Source organism: Phlebotomus papatasi, chromosome 2 (assembly GCF_024763615.1).
Source record: "Phlebotomus papatasi isolate M1 chromosome 2, Ppap_2.1, whole genome shotgun sequence".
NCBI classification, from domain to species: domain Eukaryota; kingdom Metazoa; phylum Arthropoda; class Insecta; order Diptera; family Psychodidae; genus Phlebotomus; species Phlebotomus papatasi.
This window is the reverse complement of record NC_077223.1, coordinates 51,962,092-51,986,111: the sequence shown is the minus strand read 5'-3', so window position 1 is coordinate 51,986,111 and position 24,020 is coordinate 51,962,092. Positions and strand designations below refer to the sequence as shown.

The 24,020-nt window shown below is 34.2% G+C and overlaps 1 protein-coding gene across 1 annotated transcript; it reads left to right on the top strand.

Moving 5' to 3' along the window:
• The first annotated feature begins 11,049 nt into the window (after positions 1–11,049).
• Positions 11,050–21,526, top strand: LOC129801543 (uncharacterized). The gene is made up of 5 exons (XM_055846752.1): positions 11,050–11,531; positions 11,601–11,713; positions 15,016–15,480; positions 15,549–15,671; positions 21,260–21,526. Exons 1-5 carry the CDS (start codon positions 11,166–11,168, stop codon positions 21,360–21,362), a joined length of 1,170 nt encoding a protein of 389 aa, XP_055702727.1. The 5' UTR covers positions 11,050–11,165; the 3' UTR covers positions 21,363–21,526.
• Positions 21,527–24,020: the final 2,494 nt, after the last annotated feature.

Here is a 24,020-nt window from a genome sequence, read left to right as displayed (position 1 = left end):
TGTCCTTTCCATGAACTTGCTCACTTTTGTGTAACTCATCGGTTTAAACGTTCGAACTTTCAACGAATTTTTACGTAAATTCTCTCTGAGATACCTTCGAATCGGTAAAGGAAAAACCTCAACCGGAGAGAGCTCTTAAATCGGGAAGGTTAATACTGAACGAGAGGATTCAGGATTTTGAGACCTTCAGAAACTAGGCCAAACCTCTAGTCTGAAGACGGTCTTAGACGCTATGCTTCAAAAGTACTTTCGCATCATTTACCGTTTACCGGTTCACAACTGATATATTGAACAGATTGGCTCCATTCAGTAATAATCTTTTGAAGAGGAAAACCCACACCAAAGCCAAGACAAAAAGATTTAGCTCTGATCGTTCTGACATTTCAAATTTCGGTATTCTTGACACATCAATCATCAACAATGTCAACAACAGTGTGTAAACATTTGCTGCAAAAGGCGATTTTTTATGTAATTTTGTGGAACTTCAGGATAGCAGAACGTTTGAATTGCAATTTCATTAAAATAAATGTCCTTTTGATGAACTTCCTCACTTTTGTGTAACTCTTCGGTTTAAATTCTCGAACATCCAACGGGTTTTTAGGTAAGTTCTCTCTGATTTACGATTTACCTTCGAATCTGTACAGAAAAAAACCTCAATCGGAGAGAGCTCTTAAATCGGGAAGGTTATTACTGAACGGGAGGATTGAATCACTCAAAAGATTGCCTAAAACAGCATAGGAGTAATATAATTGAATTTCGAAAAAAAATACTTATCGATTATGAATCGGTTCGTTACTGGTTCAGAACCATTGAAATCAATTCAGTTTTAACAAAAATTTCCCAGACCTTTCCAATGAGCCTAAAAATGATACCAGTCGTTTGAGTAATGCCCTACGACTTAAGGCGAGAGACTACTTAGTGGAAAATTATGGAAATGTAGTTTAATCATTCGAATATAATTATTACGCTAAGCCGTCTCTCTGCTAATCCTCAGGTCTGTAGAGGCCCTAATGCGCTCTCTAGTCTAAAGTTTTTTAAACCTTTGACCTTGGAAAACCGTTTTCGGAATGATTCAACTGTACTTTCGTTTATGAACGAAATTCCCCCCGAGGGGCCTGAATAATCTCTAAGCATATCCAAAAAATGAAGAAAAAAATTGCACAGTACATTTTAGATGAATTCCAACAAAACATGGTTTTGAGGGGAAAGTCAAAAACTGGTTCCACAAAAATATTTTTAAAAAAAAATCAGCTAAATGTTATATAAAGTATTGAAGTTTATAGCACAAATCCACTAAAACATAGCGATTTCTTTTTTTCTAAGCTCAGGTCGAATTTCAAAAGAATGTTTTGAAAAATGATTTGGAAAAATATTCCATTGGGATAGATCGATAAATATTTATGCCTCTTCTCACACATAATATGTTTTTTTTTTTGTTATGAAAGAAAAATGTGCGTAAAGCTTAATCAGCAGAAAACTTCTCATTCCTTTTCTATGATCCCCGTATTCACTTTCTCAGCCCATAAATCCTCGAACGAGTTAAGTCACCTCATATGGAAGTAATTTGACGAAATTTCCCAAGCCCCTTAGCACAAATTTTCTCTCGCGCGCGAAAATACCAACAAAAAGCGCCCTGAGATGAGAAATCTCACGGGAAATTATGTGTGTTCGCACCAGATATATATACAATGAAAGTGTCGAGGATTGTTCACATTCTTCATTTGCCATAGAATGTCATGGAGGTGTGTACAGTGAGGATTCCCCAAAATAAGATATTCCTCTTGTAAATGTAACAATATATTTGAATTTTAAATCACTCACTCCTCATAATCTGCTTTATGTCGTGTCTTTGGCTCCACCTGAAGAAAATATGGGTTATGGAACTAAAGAAGGTACCCTCATCTCAAAGGTGCTCCTGGCGTGAAATTTAATTGGGATTCGCAGCTTTAGAACATGAAATGGGTTTTCATTTTAGAGGATTCGCGAGAAAGGCTTACGAAATCCGCCCTCCTTTTCTTTGGTCCTTCTGGTGCGATGATTACGAAGAGAGAGGCGCGTTTCAATTAAGTGTCAAAGAAGGAGGTACTTTAATCTTTAATATTTATCTCCAATTTAATTTCAAAGTCTGACTTTTGACGTATTGGATAGAGTTAATTCGAGTTTTGACAAACATTAACAAATACTCACGAATGTACTCAAGATTTTTTTGTTATGTTTTTTTTTAATATTTCTGTTAAAAACGACTTATTTTAGAAAGAAGTGGAAGAAGGAACTATTAATTTTTTAATAGCATATTATGTATAATTGATTAGCTCCGTCATACTTTGGAAGAAGCTTTCGCCATGATTTCTGGTGGATGTATCTTACCAAGAACCTTTTTCTCGTTCTTGAATAACTGTATAGGTTAATAAATAATAAATTGTATTCAAGAATTTCCACAAATGTCTGCAGTGGAAGGGAATACATTGTTGAAGATGATCCGAATGTGCTCGATGAAGCATCAAGTAAATGAGATTTTACAAGAAAGAGAGCCTACATCTAATCATTTTCAAATCATTGAACTGAATATTGATGTCATAAAGGAGCATATACCGATTGTATATTTATAAAACAAACCCAATGCTCCACGCTGTGGAGCAATTTGCGGAATAAATCTAATGTCCTGGTGACGGAAGGTGAGTCAGGGGTCGAATGGGTTTATTTTTAGATCAATCTAAGGGACACCAAAAATAATTCTTCCGTTCAAAATGGGTCCCTAGTGGAAAATTATTAATTTCCTCAGGATATTTTCAATATTTCTACTAATTTTACATATAAATTCCTTAAGTGTCTCAAATATTGCAGCAAACAAGGTATAACAGTCTCCATTAACTAGAAAAAAGCCATTCCCTCCTCTAATATAATTTATGTATTTATCAGTGACCGTCCAACAATAAAATCTCATGTGACACATGGTTTAAGTTCATGTTCATGGTTTACGTAAATTTATGATTTTGTCAACATTTTTAACTTAATTTTTGAGTATATTTTTTTCAAATAAATATTTCTTTTTCTAGAGAAAATATGTCATTAGAGAAAAACAACTTTTTATCTTGACCTCTGTGCATGGAAAAGTGGATTTTTTAATGTAATTTTCAGTGGCAGAGTCTTTGATTTACAGGGGGTTTGAGGGCAATTGGAGTATGATTTTCAGGTGTAGTTTTATTATAAATTAACTAGTTTATAACATTAGGAACAAGGGTTGAGTTTTTCCTAATGGAATAAAATATTAATTTTCTAATATAAAACAAAATTTAAAAAACTATGGCTTCAAGCACGCTGAATCGGCGGCGGACGCATGGTATAGGGAATTATTGTAACGACACATGTTGACAAATAAATTACATTACATTACATTACTTACAGACTTACAGTCTCCTTTAAAACCTTGAACTTTTTCCCACACCTAATTCCTTCCCTTTCCTCTCTTTCTTCTGGATTCCTATAAAAATTTAATCTCCTACATTTCATCTAATTTCTCTCTATTAAATAACTCACTTCTTTTTATTTTTATCTCTTTTTCACTAATTTAACTCTTCACTCTTCTCACACATCAATTCTCAGCTTAATGAGCTTCCTTTGAGCTTTTTTTCCTTATTCTGTCCATTATTGCAGTTGCAATAATGAACATAGAATGTCCATTATTGCAGTTGCAATAATGAACATAGAATCTATGAATATTAATTCTATCTTATTTGACAAGTGCCTTTGTTAGCTATTTTAAATTTGAGAAATTCACTGAACAACCTCCCAATTGGAAAAATTATACCATCACAAAATATAAGCGCTCTTAAAAAGTTAATTTGAATTTCATAGATAAATTTATTTGTTACATATCTACCACACAGCAATGCATATAACATATGTAGCATTAACCGCTCTGAAAATGAACATTTCTATAAACCAAGCTCAAAATAATCCACACCACAGTCCTCATGGTTCCGTGAGCACATTTTCCCAACTGTTCAACATTGTGGCATCCATGGGGATGTAGAAGAATTAATTTTGCGGAATTTGTGTGCTATAAGTTTTTCCCTCATCTTTCTTCTGCAACAATCAATTTGCTAAGCTTAGAGGATTTATGAGAGCTCTCACTCACGGCTAAATAGGTTAATTACAGAGCTGTGTGTGAACTCTTTTCCTATCCTAATTGCTTAAATTTTTCTGCCTTCATAGGAATTTTAATTTTTTCCTATGGTACATAGCCGGTCTTTGAAGCTCAATCCATTACCAAAAAATAATTAAATTTTCTGTACTGTTTGACGAGTTAACTTACTCTGAAAAAAACAATGTTTGTAAAGCGGTCAACCCAGCAAGCACAGTTAGCTGATAAAGGCAGCGTTTTCAGCATATTTTTTGCTGAGTTGATCAGCAAAAATATGCAGCAAAAATATGCTGACCAGTCAGCAGTTCTCGAACAAAAAGTGCTAACCATGAAAATGGCACTACCTCGCAAATGTCGTTTTAAGGTTAGCAGAATTCAGCTCAAAATGCATATGTCTTCAGCTTGGGTCCCGGAGGCAAAGGGAAATCTTCTGTGTCTTGGGAAATTATTATAAACATTTTCCTCCATATAATTTCATCCCTTTCAGGATTTTGAACATTAGGGATTTTGGCTTTCGGGATTTTGGCCTTTCCGGGATTTTGGCCTTTCCGGGATTTTGGCGTGCGGCATTTTGGCTTTCGGGATGTTAGCTCTGCCATCGCTTCAGCTGAATTGAATTCGATTGGCTTTTGGTATTCGCTGGGAACTGAATCTTGCAAAAATTTTATTAAAAGAATGTTATTTTCGAATTTTACAAAACATTTTCCGACTTTTATATCAAATAACATCTATTTAGCAAACTTTTAATAAGATTGAATTAGCTGCTGAATCAACAAAATAAGCCCAGATAAGCTTATGGTAGCTGAGATTCTTTGCAGGCGACCTCGAAATGCGTGCAACTCGGGGTGCTTGCAACTCAGAATACGTGAAAATTCGATTGTGAGTTGAATTTTGGGGGTAAAAAATCTCGTCGAGCCAATTTTATCCATATCGGTGACTGAAAACCGTTTGCTCGATGCGATTCTTTACCCCCAAATTTAATTCACAATTGAATTTTACGAATTCCGAGTTGCAAGCACCCCGAGTTGCACACATTCCCAATTCCCAGGTCACATGTAAAGAATCTCAGCTACCATAAGCTTATCTGGGATTATCACTGTTTTTTTTTAGAGTAGTTACTTGCTCCATAAATACACACTAAAATTCAATAATTTCCTGTTGATTGGAAATCTTTTGTCCCACAAAATAATCAGATGCTAGCGAAGTGGAAGTGTTTGCAGGTCGGATTGTTCAATTCTCAATTAACCCTTCAACAGAGCTTCCTCTCTAGCTTCAGATTGGCTTTTGTTTGAACTATTGTGTAGCCTGGAGCAGGAAAAGAATGTGTCCATACACAGAGAAAATTTTTCAAGTATCCAGATTCAATACCCATGGTATTGATTTTAATCCCACCATTTCAATACCAAAATTATCCCAAATTTTCTTGAAAATAGGTGCATATTGGGATTGATTTTAGTTTCTGGAACAAAGTTAAGAAATATTGGGATTACTTTTAGGACATATTGGTATTAAATTTATGAAATTAATTTTTTGAGGAGGAAATGGTATTGTTTCTATCTCAATTTGAGATTGAATTTTAGAAATCGTGGGATTAATTTAATCCCATTGCAGCATTGATTTTTGAAAGTCATTATTTATTAGGAAACAGTATAAATTCTATCCCATTCTGGTATTGATTCTATCCTATTTTGGTATTGATTCTATCCCATTTTGGTATTGATTCTATCCCACTCTGGGATTGATTCTATCCCACTCTGGGATTGATTCTATCCCATTTTGGGATTGATTCTATCCCACTCTGGGATTGATTCTATCCCATTTTGGGATTAATTCTATCCCACTCTGGGATTGATTCTATCCTATTTTGGGATTGATTCTATCCCACTATGGGATTGATTCTATCCCATTTTGGGATTGATTCTATCCCATTTTGGGATTGATTCTATCCCATTCTGGGATTGATTCCATCCCACTCTGGGATTGATTCTATCCCACTCTGGGATTGTTTCTATCCCACTCTGGGATTGATTCTATCCCATTCTGGGATTGATTCTATCCCACTCTGGGATTAATTCTATCCCATTCTGGGATTGATTCTATCCCATTCTGGGATTGATACTATCCCACTCTGGGATTGATTCTATCCCATTTTGGGATTGATTCTATCCCACTCTGGGATTGATTCTATCCCATTTTGGGATTGATGCTATCCCACTGTGGGATTGATTCTATTATATTTTGGGATTGATTCTATCCCACTATGGGATTGATTCTATCCCATTTTGGGATTGATTCTATCCCATTTTGGGATTGATTCTATCCCACTCTGGGATTGATTCTATCCCATTTTGGGATTGATTCTATCCCACTCTAGGATTGATTCTATCCCATTCTGGTATTGATTCTATCCCATTTTGGTATTGATTCTATCCCATTTTGGGATTAATTCTATCCCACTGTGGGATTGATTCTATTATATTTTGGGATTGATTCTATCCCACTATGGGATTGATTCTATCCCATTTTGGGATTGATTCTATCCCATTTTGGGATTGATTCTATCCCATTCTGGGATTGATTCCATCCCACTCTGGGATTGATTCTATCCCACTCTGGGATTGATTCTATCCCACTCTATCCCACTCTGGGATTGATTGATTCTATCCCATTCTGGGATTGATTATCTATCCCACTCTATCCCACTCTGGGATTGATTCTATCCCATTCTGGGATTGATTCTATCTATCCACTCTATCCCACTCTGGGATTGATTCTATCCCATTTTGGGATTGATTCTATCCCACTTTGGGATTGGGATTGATTCTATCCCATTTTGATTGATTCTATCCCATTTTGATTAATTCTCTGGGATTGATTCTATCCCATTTTGGGATTGATTCTATCCCACTCTAGGATTGATTCTATCCCATTCTGGGATTGATTCTATCCCAGTCTGGGATTGATTCTATCCCACTCTGGGATTGATTCTATCCCACTCTGGGATTGATTCTATCCCATTATCCCACTTTGGGATTGATTCTGGGATTGATTCTATCCCATTTTGGGATTGATTCTATCCCATTCTGGGATTGATTCTATCCCATTTTGAGATTGATTCTATCCCACTATGGGATTGATTCTGTCCCACTCTGGGATTGATTCTATCCCATTTTGGGATTGATTCTATCCCATTCTGGGATTGATTCTATACCACTCTGGGATTGATTCTATCCCATTTCGGTATTTAATTTAGCCTTCCTAAGTGTCCCACTGCCAAACCTCCCCTTCACCGCATGAAGTGTTCATGTCCATGCCTTCTTCAGAGCCCAGTGCTCGGCTTTCGACATGGGTCTTTGTTGTGTTATACAAGAAATACCGAGCTCAGAGGAAGAAAAAGAATGTCTTCCACTAATCCCCAAATAGCCAAGAATTAGGCAATCTAGTCACTTGCAGTGTCTTATTGTGAAAAGTCTCACAGATACTGGTACAGTCGAGTTCATCAAATTTGAACTACACAAATTTGAACGACGGTTGAGTTCAAACTGTAAAATTTGAGGTTATGTGAAGAAAGGTTTTTCACAATAAATTAAATTGATGTATTCTCTAAAGTTTTTTATCTTAATTTAAGAAAAGTAAATTTCACATGAATTCCGTTATGTTTTTGGAAATATTGTTGAAATTTGAGGAGTGAGAAATGTCATCTTTACTCTCCAAATGTTAAAATTTTAGGAACTTTTTTATCACATTAATTGCCTTGACGGATTTGTAGAGATGCAGTGGACAAAATCCTCTTTTATGCTAAAAATTAGCATCCTCTTTGAGGTTACACAACACGTGTGTGTACACTGTATCCACTGCAGCCCTTTTGCACTAATAACCAGGCACAAGACAGCACACCTTCATATTTCGCTTTAAATTCAGAACACTCGTACAAGACACGTCATTACCATCCTTCTACCCAAACCGATTCCAAAATGACAATAGGTTATTGATTTTATCCCACTGAGGTATAGATTCTACGATTATGGTATCAGTTTTATATTATTAAGACATTCTTATTCCCGATGGGATAGAATCAATCCCAGTGTGGGATAGAATCAATCTCAGAGTGGGATAGAATCAATCCCAGAGTGGGATAGAATCAATCCCAAAATGGGATAGAATCAATCCCAGAGTGGGATAGAATCAATTCCAGAGTGGGATAGAATCAATCCCAGAGTGGGATAGAATCAATCCCAGTGTGGAATAGAATCAATCCCAAAATGGGATTGAATCAATCCCAAAATGGGATAGAATCAATCCCAAAATGGGATAGAATCAATCCCAGAGTGGGATAGAATCAATTCCAGAGTGGGATAGAATCAATCCCAGAGTGGGATAGAATCAATCCCATAGTGAGATAGAATCAATCCCAAAATGGGATAGAATCGGATAGAATCAATCCCAGAATGGGATAGAATCAATCCCAAAGTGGGATAGAATCAATCCCAGAGTGGGAATCAATCCCAGAGTGGGATAGAATCAATCCCAAAATGGGATAGAATCAATCCCAAAATGGAATAGAATCAATCCCAGAGTGGGATAGAATCAATCCCAAAATGGGATAGAATCAATCCCAAAATGGGATAGAATCAATCCCAGAATGGGATAGAATCAATCCCAGATTGGGATAGGGATAGAATCAATCCCAGATAGAATCAATCCCAAAATGGGATAGAATCAATCCCAGAATAGAATCAATCCCAGTGTGGGATAGAATCAATCCCAAAATGGGGATAGAATCAATCCCAGAATGGGATAGAATCAATCCCAAAATGGGATAGAATCAATCCCAGAATAGAATCAATCCCAAAATGGATAGAATCAATCCCAAAATGGGATAGAATCAATACTGGAGTACCCTAAACTCAATACTGAAATTGTATGAAATTAATCCCACAATGGGATGAAATTAGAAACTCATTGTGCTGTAATAAAGGAAATTCAAGGAGCCCCGTGGCGCAACTGGCTAAGGCGTCGACTCTCAAGTGATTTGCTGCAAAGTTGTGAGATCGAATCTCGGCCGATGCAAAAAAATATGGATTCTTCAATGGACTTTGCGAAAATCAATACTACACTGGAATGGAATTAATACAATCCCAAAATGGGATAGAATCAATCCCACAATACCCTAAAATCAATACTAACGAGGTATTGATTCCAAGGAATATTTTTTTAATCAATACGTGAATGGGATAAAATCAATACCTAAATACCCTAAAATCAATCCCAGAGTGGGATAGAATCAATCCCAATCCCAGAATGGGATGGAATCAATCCCAAAATGATAGAATCAATCCCAGAGTGGGATAGGAGTGGGATAGAATCAATCCCAAAATGGGATAGAATCAATCCCATAGTGGGATAAAAATCAATCCCAGAGTGGGATAGAATCAATACCAAAATGGGATAGAATCAATACCAGAATGGGATAGAATCAATACCAAAATAGGATAGAATCAATACTCATTGCGATTGAAAATTAATGAATTTATGGTATTAAATCAATGACAGAGATTTTCTTGAATTTAATCCCAAAATACCCTAGAATTTAATACCACGAGGTATTGGAGCCCTTTTAATACCAAAAGTATCCCAAAAAAGTATTGATTCTAGGGTATTTTTTTTCTCTGTGTACATTCTTCTCCACCAATGATTGAATTTTACACGAGAATTCTTCTTTTTTTCCCAAGATTGTTCTGTAAACTTTTTTTTTTTTTGATTTTGTAGAATTTACAATATTTCACAATAACTGTTCACTCTTATTAAAAATTTTCAAAATAAATTAAATCCTTGAGGCAATTTTAGTGCAGAGTGGAAAAGGTAGAAAAAATCCTCCCATGTTTGTAATAGATTTATCAGGTCAGAAGGATCGATGAGGCTTTTCCAATGATGGTTGGAGGTGACATTATTAAATAACCACATTTATTTTTCCCTCAACTTGGGGAAGAACAAAAGCTCTCAGTGCGATATGTTTTATTGATTCATCTCCAGGATAAATTCTCATCTAACCGCTTTTTCATCCAGTCCATCGGCCTAGTTTAAAACTTCACACAAAAAAGTCTTCCATCTCTTTAAGAGCTTTTCACCATTGCATATCAAGATTCTTCAGTAGCTTTCAGTACAGTATCATTAAATTAATTTTGAGTCATGTGTAAACCAGAAAAGCCATACAGAAAAGATGTGTTATTCATGTTCAGGGTTTTCCCCAGGAGGGAAAATTTCCTGCACTCTAAAATACCCATTCTAAACTTCATGTGAATAATCCTCCAGTGGCTCATCTCTGTTTTAATTAATATAATTACATACATCAGTGGAAGAGAAGGGAAAACTTTGGAGTAGGTTTCGGAGAACAAATGGAATAATTTTTAATTGGGATTTTATAGAAAACAAAATTTGATTTTATAAAATTTTAAAGTGGTCTCAGAATATTTCCTTAAAAAATTATATGCTTTTATTCACTGAAAACATGAATTTTACGTCGCAAAATCCCCATACTAATGGAAAATCTATGGGGTAGGGTGATTTGCTGAAGAGTCACCTCACCATTATTTTCCATAAACATCGCCCAAGTGTTGCCCTAATCCCCAAGTCATCCACCTGCGCCCAAATATCTGAGCATTTCGAGAGGACACATTTCTCCAACAAACCCTCTCTCATATTCAAACATATGACTTTTCTAGGTGTTTGGAGGGAAGACTTTAGGTGACAGGTTGATAAATGATATATAGATTGAGACTATTAATTAAATTCCTGCATTTTCCATAATAATTTCAGAAAATGCGAAGTTACTAACCCCTCGGCGTCTTCGGCACACATTCAAATTTTTCGCGCGTTTGACAAAGGTAGGGAAACGCGGAAAGCGCAGTAGGCGCTGGAAAAGTGACAAAATAGTTTTTTCTCAAAGTGAAAGAGTGTGATTTCTGGGGTCTCGTGAATTTTCTCACAATTCTTCGAATAAAATCCTTCAGTGATTGCCCAAATGGCATCTATTAAGCCCGAGAAACCCCACGAAGACGGCCCAACAGGAAATTCCCCACAGGGAAGTCGTTCGAGGGGTCCTTTTACAGCGGCGGCAAGAGCACTTGCCGCCACCACTAAATTCAACGTGGCCGCTTCCCCTTTTGTCATGAATCCGGCAAAACTTGAGCCTTCTCCGTGTCACCAGAACCATGAACACACTCCGAGGGTGGTTCAGATGCACCCACAGATTACTCCAGCCTTTCCCCTTGCCGCTTCCTCACCCATTCCGCCACCCTACCGAAGCATCCTGGGCAGAGATTTACGAGCACGCCCGCGAATCCTTGCTCCTGTTCTTCCCCTAGAACAGGGAGTTGTTAGTTTCTTCGTGAGTATTTGATCTTCTGAAATTGCTTTTTAGGAGAGGCTTTTTAGAAAAAGACAATTTTCTTTGTAGCCCCCAGCACCGCCTTCTTCGATTCGCAACTGGAATTTCAATTCTCCAAGATCTTTTGGAGTCCACTGCCAGCCCGATGGAACAATTCTCATCAGTCTTAGGGAAGGTATCAGGTAAGGTTTAATGTTGAATTGTAGCACGGTTGACATTTTTTATATCTTTTTTTTAGCTTTTTCTAATTTTAATAATAACAATAAATAATATTTTTTTTATTTATTTCTAAATTACTGTAAAAAATATAGAACAGCTATATTTCGTGATTAAAAGCATTTTAAAAAATTTCAATCTGAAAAAATGCACCGTCTGATAGAACTGATAGAAATACTTCGCTCAAAAAATTATCTTTTTATAATTTTTTTTTCATTAATCGGAGATTCTTTTTGCCATTTTTTATTATTCTAATCAGGAAGTACAGTACTAAATGCCTAATCAGTGTAAAGGGGTGGCAAAACGTCAGAGGCTTTGCGAGCTGCTCGAACTCCCGAGAAGAAGCTGTGCCTTATATTTTTTTTTTTGGATGTTTATATAAGATTATTTTCGATTATTTTTGTCTATTAATTACCACAAAACCATCTTAAAGTTGTAAATTGTTCAAGAAGACGGTATTTTAAAAAAAATCATTAATATTTTAAATAAATTAGTTTGACCAAGTCAGTTGAACATTAGGATCTTTGACCTTGAATAATTCAAGATTGCGATTTATAACCGGTGAAAGATGATGTCGATGTTTTTCAATTCAACTGGACTAACTACAAAAAATATCCGAAAATCATTGAAACCGCTTCGGCCAAGTTTTTGCAAACAAATGTGCAACCTTATTTTTGAAGTATTTTTGGTGAATAGGGAACACATTAAAGGGGAGGGGGTAAAAAAAGAGATTAGCTTCGAGATGTTATTTTAGGAAGATCAGCGAAACCCATAAGTCGATATCTCTTACCGTTTCAATTTTATATGGGTCAATAGACTGGAAAAACGCAAAAAACAGTAGGGGAGACAGGAGTAAAAAATCACAAAACGGATATTTTATTTTTTTACAAGGTACCCGAAAGTCCCCGAAATTTCTAATTAGCGCAATTTTGTAGAAAATTTACTGCGCTACAACTTTGTGAAACTCATTTTCCTCTATTTTGTAAAAAAATACATTTATAGAGCCGTTTTCTAGAAGGTAATTTTGTGGTAATTCTCAAAAATGCTGGGGCAAATAGTACCAGATATTGGGTATTATCATATTTTGATTCGCTTCATTACAGGCTTCCGTAAATTTGAAAAAATACCTAGAGGACCTTTCTTTGTAAAATACCGTTTTCTCTGAGAGAAAATGTATTATCCGTGTTATCACATTTTGATTCGTTTTCTTACGGGCTTCCATAAATTAAAAAAAAATACCTAAATGACATATTTTCATAAGAAATTTATTCCGACACATCTTTGTAAAACACCGTTTCCTCTATCTGAATGAGAAAAGCACTTTTCAAGCTATTTTAGAAAATAAAAACACACACACACAAGGGACAGCAAATCGTTTGACTAATGCAAACAACAAGCGGTGACACATAGCATTGACGTTTCTTTTCACCGTGAGATAAGGGAAGAGCACCACGGATCGGAATGTTTAGAGACATGCTCCATATTTAGTTGAAAATATAAGCCTCAACATACTTTTTGATATTTTTGTTGATACTAATTACTCTATTAATTATCCATTTAACTATATCTGTGCATTTTATTAATAAATCATTACAATAAAGTAATCAAAAGTAGGTGTTATTGCAAACTTGCCTTCTGTACCTCGGATCGTCACGAATTAAATCAGGTGTCTCACAGAAAATTGGTTTTATAAATTAAATCTGGGTTATTGCAGTACATTATTATGAGAGTTAAATGGTAAAAAGTAGCTAATAATTTTTAAAAATTTATTTTATTTGTAGCAACGATACGGTATTAACCTGACGATCCGAGGAACACTGCCGATCGCTGGTGCTCTTCCCTTATCAAAAATTGCTTCGGTTTTTGTTACTTTTTCTCCATGCCTTTTGTTACTTTTTACCCCAAGTGGTCATTTTTAAGGAAAAGATTTCTGGAAAAAAGAATCCTTGTAAAATATTAAAATAAATAACGGCATCGTATTCAAAGAATCCAAATCATTTAGCGCATCAATTTTGAAAAATATGTAGGTAATAATTAATATGTTCTGTAAGAAAAATATTTCAAAAATAGGGCTAAAAATTTCGATATTTTGTATTTTCTAAATTCCTTGTTCGAATTCTAAGAAACTTACGACATTAAAGAAGGTCTGTGGAGGCTATCTATGGAAAAATTTTCAAGTCGCTCTCTTATCTATCTTGGGAGTTATTGAACTTTGATATTTTCGATTTGTGACTTTTTGCGCTAGTCTCCTCTATTTTTAAAATAAAGCGATTACTTTACCAACCTACCACGTATTGTGACCGATCCAGTCGGGTTCATAATTACAAGAACTCTCAAAAAATTCAAATTTGTCCAAATCCGTTGAAAAATATGCCCTCCAAGATAGCTGATCTTTGACATTAAATAATTCAATATGGCGAATTAACCGGTGATAGGTGTCGGTGTTTTAATATTCGGCTAGACTAACTACAAAATAATCTGAAAATCATTGAATTTGCTTGGGCCAATTTTGAGATAAGTTAAAAAAAGTCATGTTTTTGGAGGGGTTGGAAGGGGTGGGGGACGATTTGGGAAACTGAGTTCGCTAGAGAATGTAGTCTTGTGTGGAGCGGGAGGGGGGGTCACCAAAGACCGAAAGCCATATCTCTAACCGTTTGGAAGCCAGGATGGTGAGAATTTGAAAAAAAGATTGGATTGTGGAAACTGCTCTCTCGTGCAGTTCGAGCAGTTATAATCCTAAAAATTTCATCAAGAAAACCTGTAAAAAAAAGCTTTTATGATACTGACTGACGAAAGCCGCATAACACAGCATAATTATTTTTTTTAGATATCAAAAATATCATAAAACGTTAATGTTCGTCAAATAAAATTCGTAATTTAAAGTTTCCCAGACCTATTAAAATCTTATACAATTCTTTTAATAATTTAATAACTTTTTGCAATGAATATTAAACATTTGCGCTAAAAGAAAAACTCGTGAATTATTTAATAAATTTTCTGAAAAGCTATATTACTAAAGTTTTACAGATGAGAAAAGGTTCAGCTCTATTGCATTCGCAAGTTTAGATTTTCCTAAGATGCTCAAGGGTATAAATATCTCGTAAAACTTTTTTCTTTAGCATATTTTCTTGACAAATTAATCTTCTCTTCTTGTCCATTTAACAACTGCAAATATTTTGCTGAAAAGAAACTTTTTTGAGCATATTTCTATGCTTCAAGTCATTTTTGCTAAAAAAATTTTTTTTTTATTATTTTCTTTGTGAAAAAGCATCGAGATGACTTTAGATAGAGCTGTGAGAGTTCTCAATAGTCGCAGTAAGGTTGCTCTTGCCCTTTCTAACACTGGAAACTCTGCAGCCCTAATTCATCCCAATGGAAGGGTTTATCAGTACGGATCAAAGGTTGAGATTGTAGCATATGATGGAATGAGAAAGAATAATTTTGTGCGTTATGCCAAGATGTGGCTGAAGGGAGTGAGTTTTACGAGCCAAAATTGTGCTCTTGTCTACTTGGTGGACAGTGCTGGAACACGAACTACAACAGATAGTTTCACGGATATGTCACAGGATTTTACTAAAGTTCTCTTCTATCGAGACACTCGCTACGGGGAAGAATTTGTAGAAGAGGTCCTTCAAGTTCTTAGAGCTGCTTCCTGGTGGTCCAATGAGGATGGATGTGATATGTTTGATGTAAATGGCTTTAGGATTTCCCAAACTCCTGATGGTCTCGTAAAGTGCGATAAATTCCTGGTAGAATATTTTAGGGCAATAGTTCATCCAATTTTCTCCATCAATTTTCCAGAGTGACGCGCTCAAATAATAAGAGCCTCATACGTACAAGCCCGGGAAATGGATCTGCTACACTCACCACCAACTTTATGCACTGCACCGCATCTCTGGGTCAAACATCACATCTCTTTGTCAGGTCAGTACCTCGCGTAATACGACAAAATGTATATGAGAAATAGTTTGTAATATTTTCCCACCGAGAATTACATGAACATTATATGAAGCATACAGTATAACTTTTTCAGGATAATGCCATTTTCATTTTATGTAAATTTTCAACAAAAAAATCATACGCTGTCAGGAATATTTTGATTTAATTTAACATATCGCACTATAAATATTTTAGTGGCACACTGAGAATTTTGGTGTTGAGATAGAAAGCTTGAACTACACAAATTTGATATAATTGTTGCTAAAATATTTCTTTTTTCCGTGCTTTTTTTTTTTCTAAAATGTCACAAAACAAACATTTGTTTTCTGTAAAATATTATGCCCAACGCACAATAACTTTTGTTTACTAAACATGTTTTTGACATTTCAATAAGAGTGAGTGAGATCTAGATCTAGTCGTCTCGCTCATTCACATGGGAAATTTTGAAAACATGTTTATAAAGAAAAGTTATTGTGCGCTGATCATTAAATGTAAAAATAATATTTTCTGAACACATTTTCCGTATTTATCCAACTTGTTTTCACGTTTAAAAGTAAAATAGTTGTATTAGGTGAGATTCCTAACAATCTCATTTTATACGATTTTTTAAAAGGGACAGAAAACGAATTTGTTGAATATTGAAAAGGACTTTATAATTTTGATGAAAAATTCTCAAGGATTTTTTTGTGCCAATCTTATAACTTCGAAAAAATCACGGAAATACATAAAATTTTTCGAAGTTTGACTCAGATATTTGACAAAGCGTCATATCGTATATATCGCACTTGCGCAATTTTGGAGGATTTTGCAATTTCTCGATTATTACAGAATTACACAGAGAATTTTGTGCAATTTCAAAATCTAGTTTTACATGGACAAGTTTGTACTGAAGATTTTCCACTATTTTAGATTTTACAAACCCTTGTGTGCTGTATAATTGACGTTTTCATGATTTTTTTCTAAAGATTTGTAAAACATTAGCATTATTTTTGCATAATACACGTTGAACACAATTCATTTAATGATAATAAGTTGATAATTAAGCTCAAAAAATAATTTGAGTCAAATCAAAGATATTTTAAGTGTAATAGTGACATAAGGGGTAAATAACTGTGCCGCTGCCGGTCGGCCGATCTACCGATCTTGTGTCAATCTGTCGACCTCATGCCGATCTGCCGATCTCTGGCTAAATATTAATTTTTTTTCACTCAAAACTCTACGAATTCTTTTGATTTTTGTTGTAGGGGAAGTGCTTATAATTTTGGACAGTCTGCTTATAAGCATCGAAGTTCCAAGTTTGAAGTGCGATATTTTCTATACTAATTGACATTTCTTGTTACTCTCTTTTCAGAAGGGTTGTTTTGAAACTTAGCAAGCTATTTATCGTCTTATTTTTATTAAAATTAGTTTTAATACGTTTAAAAATGAATTGATAAGTAGAGGTGACCTTGGCTCTTATTTTGGACAACTTGTTTATTAATTTGTCCAACTTGGCTGTAAATTTGGACAGCTAATCCGCCTCAATAGGATGCCCATTGTTCTTCATTTGATGAACCAATCTTACCAAGTTCTCTTCCTGTTCATGTAAGGGAAACGTAGAATGTCACAGAAGTCCGGAAACTTTCCATATCATTCATTAAAGTGAGTTGACTTCGATACTCCAAGTACGTGCGGATTCGCTCATTCCCTGGCCTTTCCGGGAGCCTTTCAAGGCATTTCTCGCTACATCTCTTTCGTAGAGATGATGCTCCTTTGTTTCTCCAGGCATTTGTCCAACCTAGTCATCACAAAAGCTAAAACTTCACGAAATTTCGTGAGAAAAACACCTGTCCAAAATAAGAATCATCACCTCACTGGTGAATGTCTTAAAAAATTTCCCATTTTTCACACGAAAAATATAATTCACAAGGCAAATCTCACTTCAGGTCAAATGTACAAATCATCAGTAACGTGAATCAACACAATATTCAATGAATATTCAATAATATCACTCAAAAACAGCGAACAAACTTTGTTAGTACTTCACCAAAACTAAATAAGACTGAAGTAAGCCACGAAGTTCTGTCATATTTCTCGTAAGCAATTGCTCACACTGAATTTTCAACAAAGCAATTTCAACTCAAATCATATTCAAAATTTAACGTATTTAGTGTCAAAATCTTCCAAAAAGAACAAATATTTAGATAGAAATCATTTTTCATCAAATATTGGAATAAAAATCCATAATTTTAATCAATTTATTTTTAGTGTCCAATTTTACCCTCAAAGTGTCCAAATTTAGAAACTGTCCAAAATTATGAGCACTTACCCTATAATGTAAAAATATTTGAAATTCATGTGCGAAAACAATGTGGAGAAAGTGAAATGTACACGAAAACAACGAGGAGAAAGTTAAAAAATGTGTTCAACATTGTGTTTAATTTTTAGAGCTGTATAAATGCCACGATTTTAGACATTATGCAAAAACTTAGACATTTTGCCACACGTTCTAGTTTGTTTAAAATCTCTACTTCTCTACTTTTCTACGTTTTTACGTAGGTGGAAAAACTGGAAAACTCTATTATTTTGTATAATATTTTTTTTCAGAATAATGAATTTTTATTTTTATTTAAATTCTTAATGGCTCCGGCACATCTTTTAGTTCAGGAAAATTTCATGAAGTTGAAATTCGAATCCCTTTCTTTCTCACATGCTTTGAATAAGGTAAAGTACCCTTACTCGACCGGGTTCCTCTATTCGACCGGTGGGTCAATTTTTGAATATTTGATGGTGAATTTCATCAATTTCTATGAATTTGTCACTGATTCGTATTATTTAAAGAATAATTGACCTATTAATGTTAGATCATACACAAAATATTATAGCAAATATAATTAAATTGAATAAATAAATCTACCGGTCGAATAGAGGAACCGATCGAATAAAGGGTACTTTACCTTATATATATCTCATTCTCTCGCACTCTTCTTCTTCTTTTAAACATCACAATAAATTCAATTTAGCTCAATCGAATTTGGTATGCGAAAGAATGAGATAGTCATACGCAAAACATGTGAGAAAGAAAGGGATGCGAATTTCGACTTCATGAAATTTTCCTGATCTAAATGGTGTGCCGGAGCCATAAGGATATAAAAGGACAACACTTTAACTATATTTTCTAAAATTTTCATTTAAAAATCTTTAAAATTCAGCCATTTGGACCTAATTTTCGGAGACCTTTTTGAAATATCTTACATAAAATAAATGAGTTATTCGAAGCTTGAGTCGTTCAAAGGTAGCGCGCTTTCCCTTACATAAATTTCACATTCTACAATTTTAGTGATAACAATTCAATCGTAAGATTTTTTTAAACTTTTTCGAAAAAAAATGTTTTATATAACGAGAAAAGCGCAAAATAGAGGAAACTCTTGGAATTCCTCATATATGTAGGAACGTTTCAATTTTATCAGACAAAATTGCACTGAAAAGTGTTGCAAACTCTATGCTATTCAACTACTTTTGCAATAAAATGTATGCAGTTGCAGAAAATATTTTTAATAAAACCCTTTATCGTGTGGAAATTGAGAAAATACGGATATGAGTTTTCTCATATCATTTACACCTTTTAATTAAAACTTTTATATCTATGAAAGTTCCGTATACTACGTAATATGACTTGACTGAAAATTCGCTATATAACTATCAAATAAAGTGGTCAAATCAGAGAGTGAGAAGATGATAGAACAATATGATCAGAAAAGGTATGATAAAGGAAAGGAGCTTTGCAGAATGCGCGAACTCGTGACTTATTAGTTGCTATATCCCAAAAGTTGCATATAATTAACAAGTGCAAAATAATGCATATACGTTATTTGCACATAATTAACAAGTCATTTAGTGGTTAAACTCGTGATGAAAAGCCAATGTTCGATCTTTTTGTAACGTTTTTTTTTCACTTATAATGACAAGGCCAAGAAAATTTCATGAAATCGAAATCCACATCCTTTTCTTTTGCAAAATTGTTTGCATTAGTCTATCCTACTCTTTCGCACTCTTCTTCTTCTTTTAAACATCACACCAAATTTAATTTAGTTCAATCGAATTTTGAGTGGAAAAAAATAGATAAACATAAGCAAACCGTTTGAGAGAGAAAAAGTTGTGAATTTCATTTTTGCGAAATTTTCTTGATCGAAAAAGTGTGCCGAAACCATAAGTCTATCGGTTAGCAAACGAATTGAACCTAAATAATAAATTTTTTTAAAGTTTTTCCAAAAGGGATTAGAATTTAATTCAAGACAAAATATAATTATCGGTTTACAATCGGTCTTTGTCGGTCGTAAATAATTTATACATAATCTGAAATTCCAAGACCTTTTTCCAAAGATGTCAAATTTCTCCAAACCGGTTTAGAGATATAAGCCTCAATTCTGAGACCAGGGTTAAGATCAAAATTTCAAGCTTTCAAATATTTCCAAAATCAAAATTTTATATTCTGACGAGAAGAATTTATAGAACTTAAATTGCCTTAGCTAAGAACCAAGATTTCAAGATTTTCCACATTTAACGAAACGTCACTTCTGATAAATATCTTTAGTTCTCTTTGTAATTTGTTGAAATTTCGCCATATAAATTAGGAGAATGAATTATAGGACGTATTAAAGAATAAATTAGAGGCCATAAACAGGAATATAGAAAGTACAAAGCAAACTTGTGACCTGTGATCAAGCGCCTGGCAAGTTGGCCTTTTTATATGGAGATATTTGAAGCCAATTCCCAAATTTATCTCGGACTCAGCTCACAGTGCTCCAAGGAAAAAATTTATTTAAATAAAAATTTAGTATATTTATCCCTTCATACGGAAAGGTATCTTATAATACGGAAAAACTTCTCACTTTTTAAATATTTAGCATAACGCTCACGAGTGCAGAAAAATTCCCATACGAATTTATATGTGAAAGTAAGAAATTAGCTTCAACTTTGAAGGCCACTTGCCCGGGACTAGCCTGTGATAAACCTTGAAATGCATATGCAAGATGTGATTCTTTTGGAAGTATTCTCAGGATGTTTCACTTCAATACGAACGTTTAGAAATATGTACAATTTCCATTAAATTACAAGATCAAACGCAGTATTATTCATAGTGATTCTCTTTTTGTATCATTTCTTATGGAAATATTCCTCATCAGGAGTCATTTCCGTATAAAACTCTTCAAATTGTTAAGATCTTGAAAATTCCAAGCACCTCCTTGAGGTTCTTGAAATTATTTCAAGAAAACAAGAAATTTGGCGTCTTGAAATCTTGAAATATTGGTTTCAGAATTGCAAATCTTGATATCCACACGGTTTGTGTCTTGGATTTCAAGATTTCAAGGCATTTGACAAATTTGACACTTTGATCTTGATTTTTTGATTTCAGAATACCAAAATCTTGAAATTTTCTTGATCTTGGCCTTGATCTTGATCTAAGAATTGAGGCCATATTCTCTGATAGACTGATTTCGAAAAGAATACGAAATTTTGAGCACTATGCAGAATTCCGTTTTTATTGTCTTTTTCCACAGTTTATGATTTTATGTTTTATTTTGCATTTTCAGACGTGGTGACCTTCGCATGCACTTTGATGGATGTCAATTTGTGGTAAGAAATGCAGGACATTCTGCTGGATTTGATGACAACAATCTATTGAAGGTTTACTAAATGTTAAATACATTTAATCTAATCTTTGATTTTTGTATTTATGAAGTGAAATCCAGTTTTTCTTCTTCATTTTTTTCTTGATGTTCTTCTTCTTGACTCAAATTGTGAAATTATTCCGAAAATTGTTCATGTAAATTCAATAAAAATAACAATATTTTCTTTTATATCTTTCTATGTGAATTTTCATGAGCCCCTTTTTGTCATGAAAATCGTATTATTTTTCTCTAGAGAATTCAGTGGAAAATTGTGTCGCTGGGCTCTTTTATGCGAAGCAATGAAAAAGGAGTGAAAATTTATTTCATATTTCAATAATTTGAATAGACACGATGATGGTTAGGGGCGTTAAATTTATGGAGCGGCACTTTCATTATGTTTTTTCAAGGAACGAATATAATGTGTCTTTTTGGAAAATGCAAATAAATTTGACAAATTGTTACAATGGGTTTTTCGTTGGTGGTTTCCGGGAGATACAATCACGAACAGGAAGCAGAACCGCCAAGTTTTTTATGTAAATACTTTGCAACTAATGATTTCTCAGTGGAAATTACATTTTATTTAATTAAATATTACTTTTTTTTAAGTTTTTGGTGAAAGATTTTAGTTTTTTCTTATTACAAAAATTAATAGTGAAGTTTAGTAAGTACTTTTGTTTGCTGCTAAATTGATTAAAAACGGAAAATTTATTCTTCATTTGGCTCCGGCACGAGCTATTACTTCTCAAACAGCAGAAAGATAGGTGGATTATTATTTTTTTTATTTTTCATCGAATTTTAATTTTTGATGTCCTGTTTTAGGATTTTAATGATTTTACAATATCGTGAACCCCTGCCTAAACATTTCTGATCATTTTACGGCGTCTGAATCTGCTTTCCGCTAAAATCGGCAGTACTGGAGGGGAATCATCAGAATACATGAAAATCGAAGCATTTGATGTGAACCTCCAGGAAGAACTTCAACCCCATTGGGGACAAATATTTTCTTTCTGACTTCTTCAGTTGGACTTGGAATGTATTCTGAAATGTGGGGTTATGGCTCTTAGGACCGATTTTTTTCAATAATTCATCTTTCTTTTGTCTTCTTACCCTCCGACTTTCCAGCACTGATTTATTTTAGTTAACTTTCATTTTAGAAATACTTCAGAATAATCAATTTTCTTGCTTTCTTTGATGATACAAGTGACAAAATCAGAAAAACCATAAAATCTTTTGACAACGATGATGTTTCGTTAAGTGTACGGATGACCTTGATTTCTTGATTCTTAGCTGAGACACAATATGTTCCACAACTTCAACGCGCCAGAATATCAAATCTTGATTTTAGACATTTTTGACAGCTAGTCATTTTTATCATGAACTTGATCTCAGAATTGAGGCTTTTGCCTGGAAAAATTAGTTTAGGTAGACTTTATAAAACATAAATATATGATTTAGCAGTAAAAATTAATAGGGTTTTATTAATTTATAATAAAAGTATGTGAAATTGTTAAAAAGCACACCTACACGTAGAGTTAACCTAATGTACTGGACACACTTACTATAAGCCGAGAGATGGCTCGGTTCAAATCCGATCCGATCGAATCGGATCAGCTCGATTTTTTTGTGAACCGGTGTAAACGGTAAATAGTGAGAAAATAGAGAAAATACTTTTGACATAATCACACGTAAGTCGCAAATTCGAGCGTTTCGCATTATGACACTTTCCCTTCCTTTTTTCTCTATGAACTTATTTCATAAAATCGTACTATATAAAATATTTTTTTCCTTTGGTATTAAATCTATTTTGGCATAAAAATGTTTTCCTGTATTAAACCAAATGAAATGCTTTTTGCTCCTCATGGAAAATGTGGAAAATTTAATGCGACAAATGGGAAAATTACTCCACTAAAGCCAATTCATGTCTTCCTCCTCGTGAAAGTCCTGCTCACAGCAGTCTCTTGAAAAGCGAATGATGGAATAAACAGACAGGATAATAACATGCGAAAAAGTGTGCATACACAATAGAACGTAATATCTGGGGCAGATGAATGAAAAATTGCGATGAAAAATAGAATATTTTGGCATGTGCGTACAAATACGGGGTGCTTTTCTACTGGAATTGGGAAGAACTCGCGGATGAAATTTGCATAAAACATGGATCTGTTCTGTCAGAGTGCCATCATGAGCTTTGATTAAATTTTCCTCTACGTACACGAACATTTTCCAACTTCCACCACGTTCTTCTTGTATTGCTGGAAAAAGTCAAATAACAGCGAGGTGTTTTGATGCTACATTAGAGCTTTGGTGAATTTCTTAATTCATGTTCCACATGGCCGTGGATGGTTCTGAATAATCTGCCTAATTGGTAATGTAAAAGTAAGGCTGCAGCAAATTAGGTAGTATTTTGATAAGATTGATCAGTAAATATTTAATTTCGTTTTTCGGAAATTATAAATTGTTAATGCCCAGAAAATAGTAAATAAAATAGTAAATAGTTATATTTCAAAATCATTTTTTACTTTTTACTGAACAAAAAGATTTTTCACTGAAAAAAAATAATAAATTCCGATCTAAGCTATTTTTTCCACTAAATAGCAAAAGAATAATTTATTCTAATTAATTTCTATACGATTGTAAATATGTTTCTTGATGCTATTTGACTTGCTATTGAGAACTTTTCTTC